Below are 13,907 nucleotides of genomic sequence, written 5' to 3' on the forward strand. Positions count from 1 at the left end.
TACAGCCTACTCTATATCCACACTGGTACAGCCTGCTCTACATCCACACTGGTACAGCCTGCTCTACATCCACACTGAAGTACAGCCTGCTCTACATCCACACTGAGGTACAGCCTGGTCTCTATATAGCATGTTGTCTCTGTAGTTAGTTATCTCTGTAGTCAGCCTCCATTACAGGGTTAAAGATTTCTGACCCCAGTGATCCAATTCTTCCAAAATGTTCACATCCCGTACAGTTCCACAATGCTCTTTCTCTTACTCTATCTTTTTCCTTAGCTATTATTTTCTTGTGCACTTTCCTTTTTCTCTGTTACAACATTTGGGCAACTTCATTGCAATTCCATAAACCCAGATATGGATTGTGATTATACCTTTTGATTAGAATATTCCCTTTCTGCAGCCAATCAATTGAATATAAAAAATGTAAATGATGTAAACAACATGGCATTAAGGGATACACTAAAGACATTAAAATCCCTCTGCAAAGGATAAACATATTACAGGCTATAAACACATAGCAGGCAAGGACCAGTCATGATGCAGTGTGCCTTAGAAGGAAGGGAAATGGAACCATGTTGGTGTTTAGGCAAAACCATTCACAGAGTAGGGCTGTGGCTCAGTGGTAAAGATCTTAACTACCAAGCTCTCCAGGCACATCTGTGGGGTTCATTTCTAATGCCAAGATGGGAGTGGGAAGGATTAAAGGAGTGTCTTTCGATGAGGACTATTGAGAGTGGCTAAGATGCTGGTACCAAGGCAGATGAGAAAAGAAAACTAGGATATCAGGAATGTGGGCACATTTCAGTGGGCAGCCACTGGGCTGGTGCAAACTCTCACAGCATGGAGGAACACAAGGGTGAAAGCTGAGCCTGAAGACAAACCATCCATGGGTGTGCACATGAATGCACGAACACACACACACACACACACACACACACACACACACACACACGCAAAGACTCTGTAGAACAAAATTCAACCCTATCCTAACCATGGCCCTTACTGCTTCCTAGCTTGACGCCCTCACTCATAAAATGTTGATAACTACTGAATCCATCTCTAACAGGTATTGAAGCATTAGGCTGCAAACCTCTCATCCCAAGGCTTAGCACAAACTGAGCCAGCTCTTCCCATGGCATGGGGAGGCCACACTGTAGCTGAGTCCCTGCCACTCTACACAACATGTCTTCTCCCAGAATCATTCTAATAATTTCCATTTTCTGGGTCCATCCCACCACCACCTCCTTCTAGATGCAACTTGACACAATTGGCGGTCGGGATAGCTTTACACCCCGCAGTGAGCGTGACTTTCTATTGAGCCTCTTCCCGATTCTCCTCGTCCCTTTCAGTTTCTGTGCCATCAATAATTCTGCACTCAGCATGCTACACTTGCTTTACCCGCTCAACACTGCCGTGCTTGCTGCACAGTTCTCTCTGGGAACTTTCTGCCCTTCATTTCGACTTTCTGCCCTTCATTTTGACAACCCAAGGCTTTTTTCCCCCCTCACGACAGTTTCCATAGCATATTAACACACCAGAGTTGCTTACTTATTTTCCTTTGAAGACTTACACCTAACACTTGCTTGGGAGAATGGCTTGCTTCTGCTCTGAATGCATAAACCTCTGTGCCTTCACAGCACACTGGTCCACGTTCCAGGATAGAAAGTGTCCTGAAAACCATGTTGTAGCATCTACTCTCTTGATACGCCCACAAAGGTCGTTTATTAAACTATGAGTCTGGTGGCTCAGTCATTAAGGTGCTTGCTGTTCATGCATGAGTGCCTGAGTTCAGTCCCCCTATAGAGTCAATTATGCTATTCTATGCTTTTAATCTCAGAGCTGGAAGGCAGAGACAGGAGGATCCCTGGAGCTCACTGACAGCTAGCCAAACATTCTTGACAAGTCCCCAGGTCAGAGAGAGACTGTCTCAAATCAAAACCAATATGTCAGCACCTGAGAAAAACTAGCTGGGTTTGACCTCTGGCCTCCATATGCACACATGTACACTGACTAACATGCACACCCATGAAAATACACAAGCTACATACATATGAGCCTATGTACTCTAACACACAACCTCTAGTCCTAATGCAATAGTGCTTTTTGTCTCTGTAAATTTCTATATTTCTGTTAACCTCCATGAAAACACAAATATGATATCCACAGAGACTGTTTATCTCTGCTGGAACACCCCACTGTGTTAGTCTCTCTCTAAGAGATGACATGTCTTTACTAGCCTGAAGAACAGACACACGCTCTGATTCTTTCCAGCAGGCTCTAGGAGATGCAATCCCATATGGATGGCCCCCTAACCTCTGCCTTTGACCCAGGCCATCCTTCTTCCTGTATTTCTGACACTTGGCCTATCCTCTGAGCTGCTGTAGCACACAGATGGTCAGTCTGTGCAAAGAAGCCTGGTGGTCACAGGTCACACTGGAAGTCCTGTAAGCTGTCACTGACAGTTCTATAGAACTATCCACGTAGCTGTGAAACTTCCTAGGAGAAGACTGTCAGAACATACCACCTTTGGCCAGGGAGACAGTTCAGTTGGTGAAGCAGCTGTGGTGCAAGCAAGGGGACCCGAGTTTCAAACTCCAGAATCTACATATATAAAAGCCAGGCATGGTAGCAGACTTACAGTTCCAGCACTAAGGGGGAAGAGACAGGAGGATCTCTGGGACTCTCCAGCAAGCCGCCCAAGCCTAATTGGGAGACTTGATAAACAATGTGACATCTCTTGAAGAATGGCACCAGGGTTGACTTCTGGCCTGTGCACATGTGCACTCTCAGGCGCACGCATGTGCTATGTAATAGTCACATACACACAAACATATATACCACACTTTCTAAAGCCTTTGACACAGGGTGGTTATGGGCCATGGTTTTTAAGTTCCTCTTTAGTCTTCCTAACGTGGGGCTTTTCTCTTCTTGTTTTGCTTTGCAGAACAGAAGTCAAGTCAGGAAGCATTTCCAGGAGAAACAAGTTCTTTGTAATGAAGGGGAGCCTTGCCTTGGGGCTCCAGGACTGTCCCACAGTCTGGGGATCTTTTGAATAAGCTCATTCTTGTGGTTGTTCTCGTTTTTTGTTTGGAGCTTGCTTTCTGACAGGGTTTGGCTTCCATTATAAGTGCCAGCTTCTTCCAGGCTAAAAATATCTAAGAGTTGCAAACACTGAGTCATATTACAAACATGTTTTCATTCAGCCTCAGAGTGGAGGTGCCCTGGGTCAGGAGAGCAGGGACTCAGTCTATGACAACCACTCAGAAGATACATCCTTATCAGGAAGCTGTAAAATTTCCCAGCTGAAGCAGCCTTGTGTTGCAGAGCAGAGAAAGGCAGGATCCTGCTCTGGAATCTATTGGAGGATTGTCTTCAGGGCTCATTGCTATTCTTCCTGGGTCTCCATGATGGAGTCTGTACTATTCAGATCATCAAAGCACCAGAAAAGTCACATGAGGATCCCATGAGTTCCATCTGTGAAAAGTTCTTAAAACTCTGTGTGTGTATGTGTGTGTGTGTGTGTGTGTGTGTGTGTGCTTGTACACACACACACACATGCAGTGTAGGAAGGACTCTATTTTGGAATTTAATATCATATCCAATAAGAAAACTATGACCTCATCATCCAGCTGGCAGCGTTTAATGAATGCCAACAAAGGTACAGGAACCTCATCAGCAGACATGGAGAAAGCTGACGGGACTGTTCATGTCAGAACTCTGGTAAGATGGGTGAGTCCCGCTGAGAGTCACTGCTGGCTCTGGCGGTTTTGACACTCAAATGTAAGGAGAAGAGCATGGGAAGCCACCGTACAGCAGGTGCATGAGTGCATGAGGTGACCAGAAGTAGGAGAGACGAAGATAAGTCTGAATCAGCCTTGTGTCATTTACAGTTGCCCAAAGTTGGATCTCTCTGGGTTCCTGAAGATTCAAAGAGAGGTGTCCATCAGGCCCTTCATAGCCCAAAGGACCAGATGAGAACTGGATGAAACCTTAAAATCCCTAGGAACATGCTCGTCTCCCAGCCGCACACATCTCTGGTCCATTTCTGATGCGGAGATCTACTGTAGGACCAGAGTAACCAGAGGGTGAAGCTTCGCTGACAGGGAGGAGGTGGTCCTGGCACCCTCTTGCAGAAACTTCACTCAGTCCCCACCCTAAGGAGCTGAGAAGGGACCAAGACCAATGCTGGCGAGGCAGACCCTGTCCAATGCTAATTCATTCCTTAGAAAAAGAAAAAGATGGAGAAAATATGACGAAATAGAAACACAGAAGTATATGGTACTGTTTCTCAGTATTTTAAATTTCTCAGACAGAGATGGAACAGCAGCCTCTCTCATTTCTAAGATCTTTAGAAACAAATGATGCAGCACAAGTGATAAGAGGCATGGTTTGTGTCCACACAGAAAACTTCCAGGTCCACAGGGAGACAGCACTGAGCCCCACAACTCATCACTAGAAAATGCCACTCCTGAGAGATTCCACAGCAGGGCAGCCTGAACTTCTAGCATAAAGCTCAGAAGGAAGAACAGGCCAGGCTGAGCTTTATGCTAGAAGGTCATGTGACCCTGAATGGCCATCTCACACTGTCCCGAAGAACTTTCGGGATGTAATACATCCCACCTAAGTCTCACCCACTCACCTTGAGCCAGGCACACTGATACCTAATGAAAATAAGACTGCTCCTCAGAGGGCCACAGTTTAGGCCCCAAAGCAGCCAAATGCTGGCAGCTGATCAATACCCACAGTAAATATCTGCTTTCCCCATGGTGGGCATCTCTAGAAGTTGTTCATAAATCTTTGCAGAAAAACAATACATGGGGTTTAACTTCTACAGTCTGAAGAAGCCTGGACAGGTAAGCAAACAGCTGTGGGTTCAAATGCAAGACCATCCAGTTTCCAGCTGTGTACTGCAGTGAAGTTACAAAGTCTCTGGGCCCTAGGATCTGCCTGGTTTACATATAACATATGTAAACCTGGTTTACATATAACAACAGTGGCACAAAGGGGAAGCTCACTTAGGGACATGGATCCTGGAGTCATGCAAGAGATTAGATCTGAGATTCAGTTGCAGCGAGGAGCTTGTTCATCTGATTGTTAATCTATCAAAGTAAGACACTAGGCACAGATCTTATAAATGAAGCAACCACATGAAGAGTCTGCCATGAGGCTCTGCCTTTCATTCAAGGACAGTGTCGAGAAGGCCTGTATCATGAGGGCTTGGTGACGGTCAGTGCAGAGGTCAAGCCAAGTAACAGACATCACCTACTGGTTCCCTTTTATCTACAATGACAGGAAGACCAATGGAAAACAAATCAAAACCCTCAGGACATTGAAAAGTAGAGGTATTAAACAGTGCTCTGACCTCTGCCGGCTCCAACTGTGGAAGAAGCTGGGCATCTTCAGATAAGGAGCAGCGCCAAGGGCTCCTGCTAAACTCCTTACATAAGACATGCCATCTGTAATAATCACTTAGCCACCCTCTTGAAGAACTCTAGAGATTGGCCAATGCAACTTTTACTGCTACTAAATGAGAGATCTCATTTAAACCACTTTGTGTGACTCTGGGCTCCATACACCACTACACATGCTGTGGCTCTCTACCACTCCATGTGAGCCAGGAAGAAAGCTCTAGAGAGGCTTTTGTGAGGAAGTACATCTACGGGTCCCTTCAGAGCAGCATACTATGTTCTTACGACCATTCAGCTGTGTCACCCTCAAGTTCTAACAGCCAGAGTCTGACTTGATCTCAGCCAGATCAGTCTTGGGCACAGAGAGCTCCCAGCAGGTAGCAGCTGCCATTAGACATTGGAGCACTTCCTCCACCACCGTGGAACACCCAGTCAATATTGGACCACAGAGCTTCTGATCAATCAAACCAGAAAAAGACATCTGAAGCTTCTCCTGCCACTTAGGGAAGTAATTATCTGCTCCAAAATATAGCTGCTGCCCAGACACAATCATCATAAGAAGAAATAAGGGTTTTTAGCAGAAACCAGAAATCATGATGATAAGCTAAGTGTACTATACAAGGAACAGGAGGGGGTTAGCAGCCCACGGGGTTCTGTGCCCATTCTCTTTGGAAGACAGTTGTGAATTGAGAGGACTTAAATCAATGAACAGGTGACAAATGACATCCTGTCCCTGTTGTTGTGATCGATATTCTGACAAAGAGCAACATAGGGAAAGAAAGGGACTATTAGGCTTACAATCCCTATCCATCACTGAAGGGATGTCAAGGCAGGGACTAGGAGCAGCTCCAGTCAAAAGCAGTGGGAAATGGATGTGCCCATACTGCCTGCTAACTGGCTGTGTCTAGCTTTTTCCCATCTGACATAGTTCAGGAATGTGCTGCCCACAGTGAGCTGGGTCTTCCTACATCGATAAAATAAAAATCAAGATAACCCCCTACAGACACGTCCAGAGACAATTCCACAATGAAGGCTTTCTTGTCAGGTGATTCTAGGTCTGACAAGGTGACTTTTAAAACTAACCACGGAGGGCCAGGAGAAAATGCTCTTCTGAGGTTTCTGTCAACCTCTCTCAAAATGAACATTCTGCAAAAAAACAAAAACAAAAACAAAAAAACAAAACAAAACAACCTCTAAGAATGAATACGCACATTTTACAGAGACTGAGGCAAGAGAATCACTGCAACTTTGGTGATAGCCTAGGCTACACAGTGAGTTTAAGAATCCTTATCTCGACAAACAAAGGATTCTTTTACGTAAATAAAATACATGTAAACATGCATTATAGTTGGTATATATACCTATGTACATTTGACACAACCTTAATAGAAAATATTAAGCCTTCATAGCTACACAAAACTCAGTCACAGTTTCAAAAAGTCTAGAACTATCATTAGGTCATTCTGCCCAGGGTTTCCTGCAGAGAAATGCAATTCCGACAAGCCCACACAGCACACTGCCCAGCATGCACCCGGTCAGTCGAAGTGCCTGAACATCATCACTCCAGCTTCCTCCAGCAGATCCCACGGCCTCTGTTCAGAACCGCCTGCACTGTGCTTTGGGCCACCCTCCAGCTCTCTGTGTCATCTTAACAGACTCAGCTAGAGCTAGGCTTCCCAGGATGCAAGGTGACCTCTTTGGTGTACTCTCTAACTCTATCCTTGTGTTTCCCACTGGCAGGGAAACCATCCCTTTATTTGCATGATCCCTTAGAGCTAGCCTAGGCTGGGCTAACCACTCTACTTATTCAGAATGAATCAGGACATGAACTAAGAGAGGAGCTATAAAAAAACAAAATGAGGGTAGAATAATGCAAGACTCAAATAACAACAACAAAATCAGTCTTTAAAGAAGGGAGGGATGGCAAAACAGCTTCAGGGAGCAAGGGAGCTTGCTGCCAAGCTTGATAACCTGAGTTCAAATCCCAGAACCCACATGATGGAAGAAAACCATCTTCTACAGCTGTAGTCTGACCTCACATGAGTGAGTGCCATAGTGTACACTCCCCACCCCACACAAATAGATAATAAGTGTTCCAAAGAGTGGAAAGTAAAACTATATATTTAAATAAGCAAATAAAGGAAATACCAGGAAGTTCTAGTAAGGCAAAACCAAATAAGTATATGCATTGACCTGGTGGTCGCTGTGTCAAACCCATGTGAATCCTTGCAGGAAATAATCCTTAAGATGAGTGGGCTGTGCATATAGAATACATGTGCATTATTCCAATGAGTCAGTAATCTGACCAATGATTTGAGGACATCTAGGAGGGCTGGGAGCAGTGCATTTAATATTTAGAAGTTCATCTTTTTTTTTTTTTTTTTTTTGGTTTTTCGAGACAGGGTTTCTCTGTGTAGCCCTGGCTGTCCTGGAACTCACTCTGTAGACCAGGCTGGCCTCAAACTCAGAAATCCGCCTGCCTCTGCCTCCTGAGTGCTGGATTAAAGGCGTGCACCACCATGCCCAGCTAGAAGTTCATCTTTTTAATGTGGACATTTTCCATCAATACATTGACTCAGGCAGTATAAGAGTCTAGAATAGAAAAGGAAATGAGGGGGAAAAGATGATAAACCAAACATGATAAACCAATGTTCCCTTGCAGTCTGTGCCAGTGTTCCCTAGAGCCACTGTTGGACTCATCCTGGATCAGCCTCCTGCTTCAGTTTCCAGTATTACAGTGAGTAGAGGGTGGTATTAAAAAGCCGAGGAAAAATGACCCAGAAGCTTCAAGAGAGATCCAAGAAACAGATTCAAGAGGAAATACCACACAGTCCATCCCACCCCAGCCTCCCTGTATCTTTTCAGTGTAAGAAAAATCAATACAGAACACAGAACAGATATGGTAGAGAGAGCAGACTCCCACAAGCTGTCCTTTACCTGCCACATGTAGACTGTGGGGCACACATGCACAGTTAATTAAGTAAATTAAAAATTAGTGTGGAACCAGATGTGGTGTCTCATACTTGTAATGACACCACTCAGGAACCTACAGCTAAAAAGACCTGGGCTACAGAGTAAGACTGTCTCAAAAGAAAAACGTTAAAGGGGTTGGGGAAAGAAGGAGAAGAGAAAAGAGAAGGGGAAACTGAGGAAGAGAAAAGAAAGAATTAACAAGGGAGCAAGGAAGAGAAGGAGAGAAAGGAGGAATGTGGTGTGGGTATGGAGGAAAGAGGTAAAACCAAGATCCAGAGAGCTCAGCAACTGTCCCAAGAGACACCATGCACAAGGAAGCCAGTGGGAAGTACACACTGCCTCTCCTTTCTTATCTACAGCTCCAGGAAGATCTGGAAATAACTAGTTCTTCCAAGAACAAAAGGCAAAACAAAACACTATCCAAATACTCCTCTTGGCCCACATTGTTCCTGACTTTCATAACAACTCAGACAAGGCAGTCAAGAGGGTTCACATTCCAGACATTGTATTCTGAGCCACCCACTGCTGTCACTTGTGAGTGTCTGGATACAGGCATCCCATCTGGGACTCCACAGTAGAGTGGAGGGGGCAGCTGACTGAGGAAACCCCAGTCACACACACACACACACACACACACACACACACATCCTACCCCATCCCCTCTCTGTCCAAGCAAGATCATCTTTTCCAATCAAAGCTTTTCATCTTCATGTATTGAAGATTTCCACTTGAAAGCTATATTCCATCACTTGGAACAAAATATGTTTAAATGTTGGTGACAACACATTCTGCACCACTCAAGAACCAAAATACCAGTTAATACAAACATTAGTCCTTCTTTCCATAGAACCCTGGCTGGCTGTTACAATTTTTTTCAATTTTGCTATATTAATTGTCATTATCCCCTAAAATCAATACTTATGTTCCTTTAAACAGTTTAGCAATATTTATGTAGGCTAAATCACTAAGAGCAAATCTACAAAGTCAATAGCTTGGGGTGATTTCAAAATCAGTATGTATCCCCAGCTTATAGAGAGAATGATGACTGTAGTTTGAGCAATATGAACAACATGAAACATTTATAAGTCCATACCATAAAGCACATCTCCCTAAGGTTATTGGGTCATCTATTTAAAAACCCTCATACATCAAGTCTTTGTTATTGCATTTCCATTTTTGTTTATTGTAACATTTTATTCAGCCATAACTCTCAATGTATCAAAATTATTAATTAAGCCGGACATCATAATGATTGTGATCCCAGAACTCAGAAGACTGAAGCAAGAGGATCAGGAATCCAAGGCTAGCCTTAGCTACATAATTTTTTTTAAGTCAGTAGTCTCAGAGATGAAGAATAACAACAATGTTTGAAACTCTGAGGACAGCTCACATCAGTCAAATGGACTACAACCACAGACGGTCTACTCTTCTGCTAAACATGGACAGCTTCCCACCACGACTATGGAAGTGTTTGTCTTTCATGTTCTATTTCCTTCTAGCATATTGTAAGCTCATAAAAAAGAAGTTGCCAAGCACTATAAATAAGTCAAACGAAGACTAAACAACTTCCCTTCATAAACATAGCAAAGAGAAAGTGATGGTTATAAATGCAAAAGGGCTCCAAACACTCTTCTCACAATAGTCTTTACATAATATAACGTGCACATGTCTACAGGTCTGTGTGTGTGATCTTAACACTTGTGAATATCACAAGGAGAAGTTATTCTAACTAAGCTCATTTCATACTAACTCATGTGCTTCCCATCCTGACCCCAGGGGGCAATTACACAGGAGGACACAGAGCTGAAGTCATTCCAACTACTCACATACCTGGCAAACCAGACACTCAGAAACTAGTGCACAGTTCTGAGAGTCCATTGTTTACCTCACAGCCTTTGGTAAGGATTACAGCTCCAAGCTGTAATTAACGCTTATCTTGTGGATGTTGGCCACCCACGGGTACTACTGTAGTGCCCATGATATTGATCATAATAAAATAATGGTTCTATATTATCCCCCATTGAAACTAAATTTTCAAATCATTTGCATTTTCAAAAATTCTATCTTCCTTTCATTAGATAAACTGGCCTTCAACACGTATCAAGAATTTTTGTCCCTTTTCAAGATGTGTGTTGCTTTGAGACTTCGCAACATTTGATACTATGCAACTCATGACACCTGATCAAAACACATGCCAGGCAACTGCTAAAGCAACAAACTCAAATCCTAAAGAAATGACTGATACCACAATGATTTATGACCTGGCACAGAAGAATATCTCATAGAAGAACATTATATATCCCCCTGAGTGTTAGTATTATTATGATGAACTAATACTGCTTTTAATACAATCATGCCAAGGGCTACACTGCAAAAAAAAAAAAGAAAGAAAAAGAGAAAGAAAGAAAGAAAGAAAGAAAGAAAGAAAGAAAGAAAGAAAGAAAGAAAGAAAGAAAGAAAGAAAGAAAGAGGGGAAAATCAGCCAGAGAACAAAGGAGCAGAGAAATAGCAGCAAACAGCCAGCAACACCCAAAGATCTCTCTCCAAGTTCAGCAAAAGGAGAGAGAGCGGGTTGGTGGTCTTGAAGTCACAGCTACAATGTTCTAAACCACAGGAGCCAGACACTGGATACCCAGATGGTGTCTGTTGAGCTGCTAGAAAAGCAGACAACCTGAGACCCCTTCCAAGAGCCTGTTGTGATGGCAACAGGTTTGAGTGCCAACCAGAAATGCTTGTACCTGGTGGCTCTCTCCTTCAACATATGTCTCCGTGTCTGCACTTGGAAGCAGACTCCTAGCTTGATGGCTCTATGCTAAAATGGAAAGACCCTGATCAGCCTATGACTGCAATTCACAGGGGATGCAGGAGCCAATCAGACTGCCAGCCCCTTCAAAAGCACCAACTGCTCCCATAAATTAAAGGGGCATTGCCTCCTGAGTGCATGATGTGTGTGTGGTAGAAGCTTTCCAGTGCTGAGGCTCCAGAGGCCAGCCAAGGCTCTGTTGAACCCATTCGCTGTGCACTGGGCTCAGCCCAAGATGGAACAGGAAGTCAGCATTCTCTGGGAGAACATGTCAGATACTTTCTGCTATACCACGTACCGGGCCTGCTTGCTGTTCCCACCTACTCTCAGTTCATGGATAGGAAATAGTAAGAGGGGAAAAAGAAAAAAAAAACCACCCTGTGTTCATCTTTTCCATCTACAAAAAAAAATGGTTGTTCTGATAAATTCCTTATTTGAAAGAAACTAAAGTCACTAAAAACTTTAATTTCACACTGTCTCCAAATACACAGATCATGCTAAATGCACCTTGCAACTCTGATACCATCAGGGTATTTTAAAATAAGATTTTAATTTATTTTTTAAAGTTATTTTATAGCAAATGTCTTACTGTGTGGGGATGGGGTGCATGCCTATAATTGCAGCACTCTGGGGACTGAAACAGGAGTGTCTTAGTCCACTCAAGAAAACTACAGATCACCATGCATGTGAGGCTGAATACGAGTCCTTCACTTAAGCAGGTGACTAAGAATAGGCTCTTGTCACAAAGAACTCTCAGCCCCAAGGCATTTTACAACAGATCACTCCCAGCAAGGATGAAGGAACCCCTTGATCTGTCCAATAGTTTACAAGCATCGTTTCTCAGAAGAATACAGAAACCATTTGCTCCATAAGCAAGATATGGGTTTAGATGGGAGGTTTAGGTCAGAGCAATCTGACTTTTCAAGTTCAAGGACAGCCTGAGCTGTGTCATGAGTCTCAAGCCAGACTTTGCTATATAAGGAGACTCTTTCTCTAAAACAACAAAAATGTAAATAAAGGTATAAATCTTTCAGCTTTTCCTTCAGTCCTAGGGCAAACACCAGCACTCAATCAACCTTCCCAGTAAATCATGTCTTTGTCATCTGTCTGGTGGAAACTGCAGAGTGACAGGCATCAGTTACTCCGTGCCCAGTGATGTCATGCCACAGCTTGGCACCCGCTGTGATGGGAACACTTACATAGAAGTGGGTGTACAAATGATCAGATGCTGTCTTTAGAGAGTCAGTCAGAGGGTATGAGCTTTCCACCCACAGGGGTTTTTGTCTTTATGCCTCTTGCTCTAGTATCTTTCATCTCTCCTCTATATAGTTCACCTGCACACAATGTGGGCCTGCACCCCACACACAAAATTTAAAATGAAAAAAAAAATGCTTAATATTCTTCTATTTAACATATTTTCTCCCTAATATATCATTTCCAGTTCTGAAAATTTTTTCACATGGTTGATTCCAACCCATTCTTATGGCCCACTCACTTATTCATCTCACACACATTTAAATAAGTACCAGCAAAAGTCTGCATTAAGAACTTGGAATGGACTGCCAGCAATACAGAGCAAGTTTCCACCCTCAAGATGTTCACAGTTGATCCAAACTAACTTCCCAGCCCACTTTGAAAGTCCCCAACCCATAGCCAAGATCCTTGAGGGAGGGAAGGTTGTCTCAAAGAGCTGATTCAACAGTGTAGCTCTGCAGATGCTATAGGCAATGCATGACCCAAGGAATATGGCAGAGAACCCAACCTCATACCTCATCAGAGACCACACTGCTCTCTGGGACACGGGGAATCCACTGCTCTTGGGCTCTGGTGGCAATGGTGAATGGTAGCCTCCCCAGGAGTCTTTGTGTGAGAAGCGCTGCTTTCTGCTCTCACGGTGGGGGTGGGCTTGCTGAGAGGAAGGCTGGGGGCTCCCTGGCTGCCCGGAGCTGTGCTGACAGACTGCCCCATTGCTCCTAAATCATTCACAGAATTGAGGAAACAAGAAGTCAGACAAAATGGCAAGGCTGCAACAAGAAGCAGCCATCCTTACCTTCCTAGCCAAGATCCCTGAAAGCACGTTATCTCAAATCTCCAAGTCCCCGTTTCTGCTACTTACAACTATCTGTTTTCAAAAGCAGAACTGCATTACAAGGTTTTCCTTTTCAGTTTATTTTCAGTGGCACATACTCACTGGACATGCTGCTGCATTTCTTGAGGATATGTGCATGTAAGTGCATGATATATTTTAACCCTATTTCCCCAAACCCTCTAACCTTCCTTTCCTTTCCTCTCCATTTTCTCCCCTTCATCCCCAGGACATTCTCCCTTAAATGTCTTATGTGCATACACACACATATATGCAACTATATAACCCACAAATGAGAAGAGAAATGTGGTAATTGTCTTTCTGATTTAATTTACCATGTATGATAATTTCCAGTTACACCCATTTCCCTATAAAAGATATCATTTCTTTCTTCTTTATGGCTGAATTCCATTGTATATAAATACTACATTTACTTTATAGAGTCCTCTGCTGATAGACACCTAGGTTGATTCCATACCTAGCTGTTGTAACTAGTGCTACAGTAAAGATTCATGTGCACGGCTCTGTGGAAGGTTGACTTGGAATCTTTCAGGTAAATATCCAGAAACACTGTAGCTGGGTCATATGATAGACCTATCTTCAGTTTTCTGAGGAACATCCATACTGATTTCCACGT

At 43.5% G+C, this 13,907-nt stretch overlaps 1 protein-coding gene across 2 annotated transcripts in view; it reads right to left on the reverse strand.

The window, feature by feature from the left end:
• Positions 1-13,907, reverse strand: part of Tmtc1 (transmembrane O-mannosyltransferase targeting cadherins 1) — a 214,994-nt gene that overhangs the window by 170,206 nt on the left and 30,881 nt on the right. For both annotated transcript variants that reach the window (XM_021190284.2, XM_021190283.1), the window contains exon 5: positions 12,954-13,157. In XM_021190284.2, coding sequence (XP_021045943.1) covers positions 12,954-13,157 — 204 coding nt within the window. The remainder of the gene's footprint in view (positions 1-12,953; positions 13,158-13,907) is intronic.

Source organism: Mus pahari, chromosome 2 (assembly GCF_900095145.1).
Source record: "Mus pahari chromosome 2, PAHARI_EIJ_v1.1, whole genome shotgun sequence".
Lineage (NCBI taxonomy): Eukaryota > Metazoa > Chordata > Mammalia > Rodentia > Muridae > Mus > Mus pahari.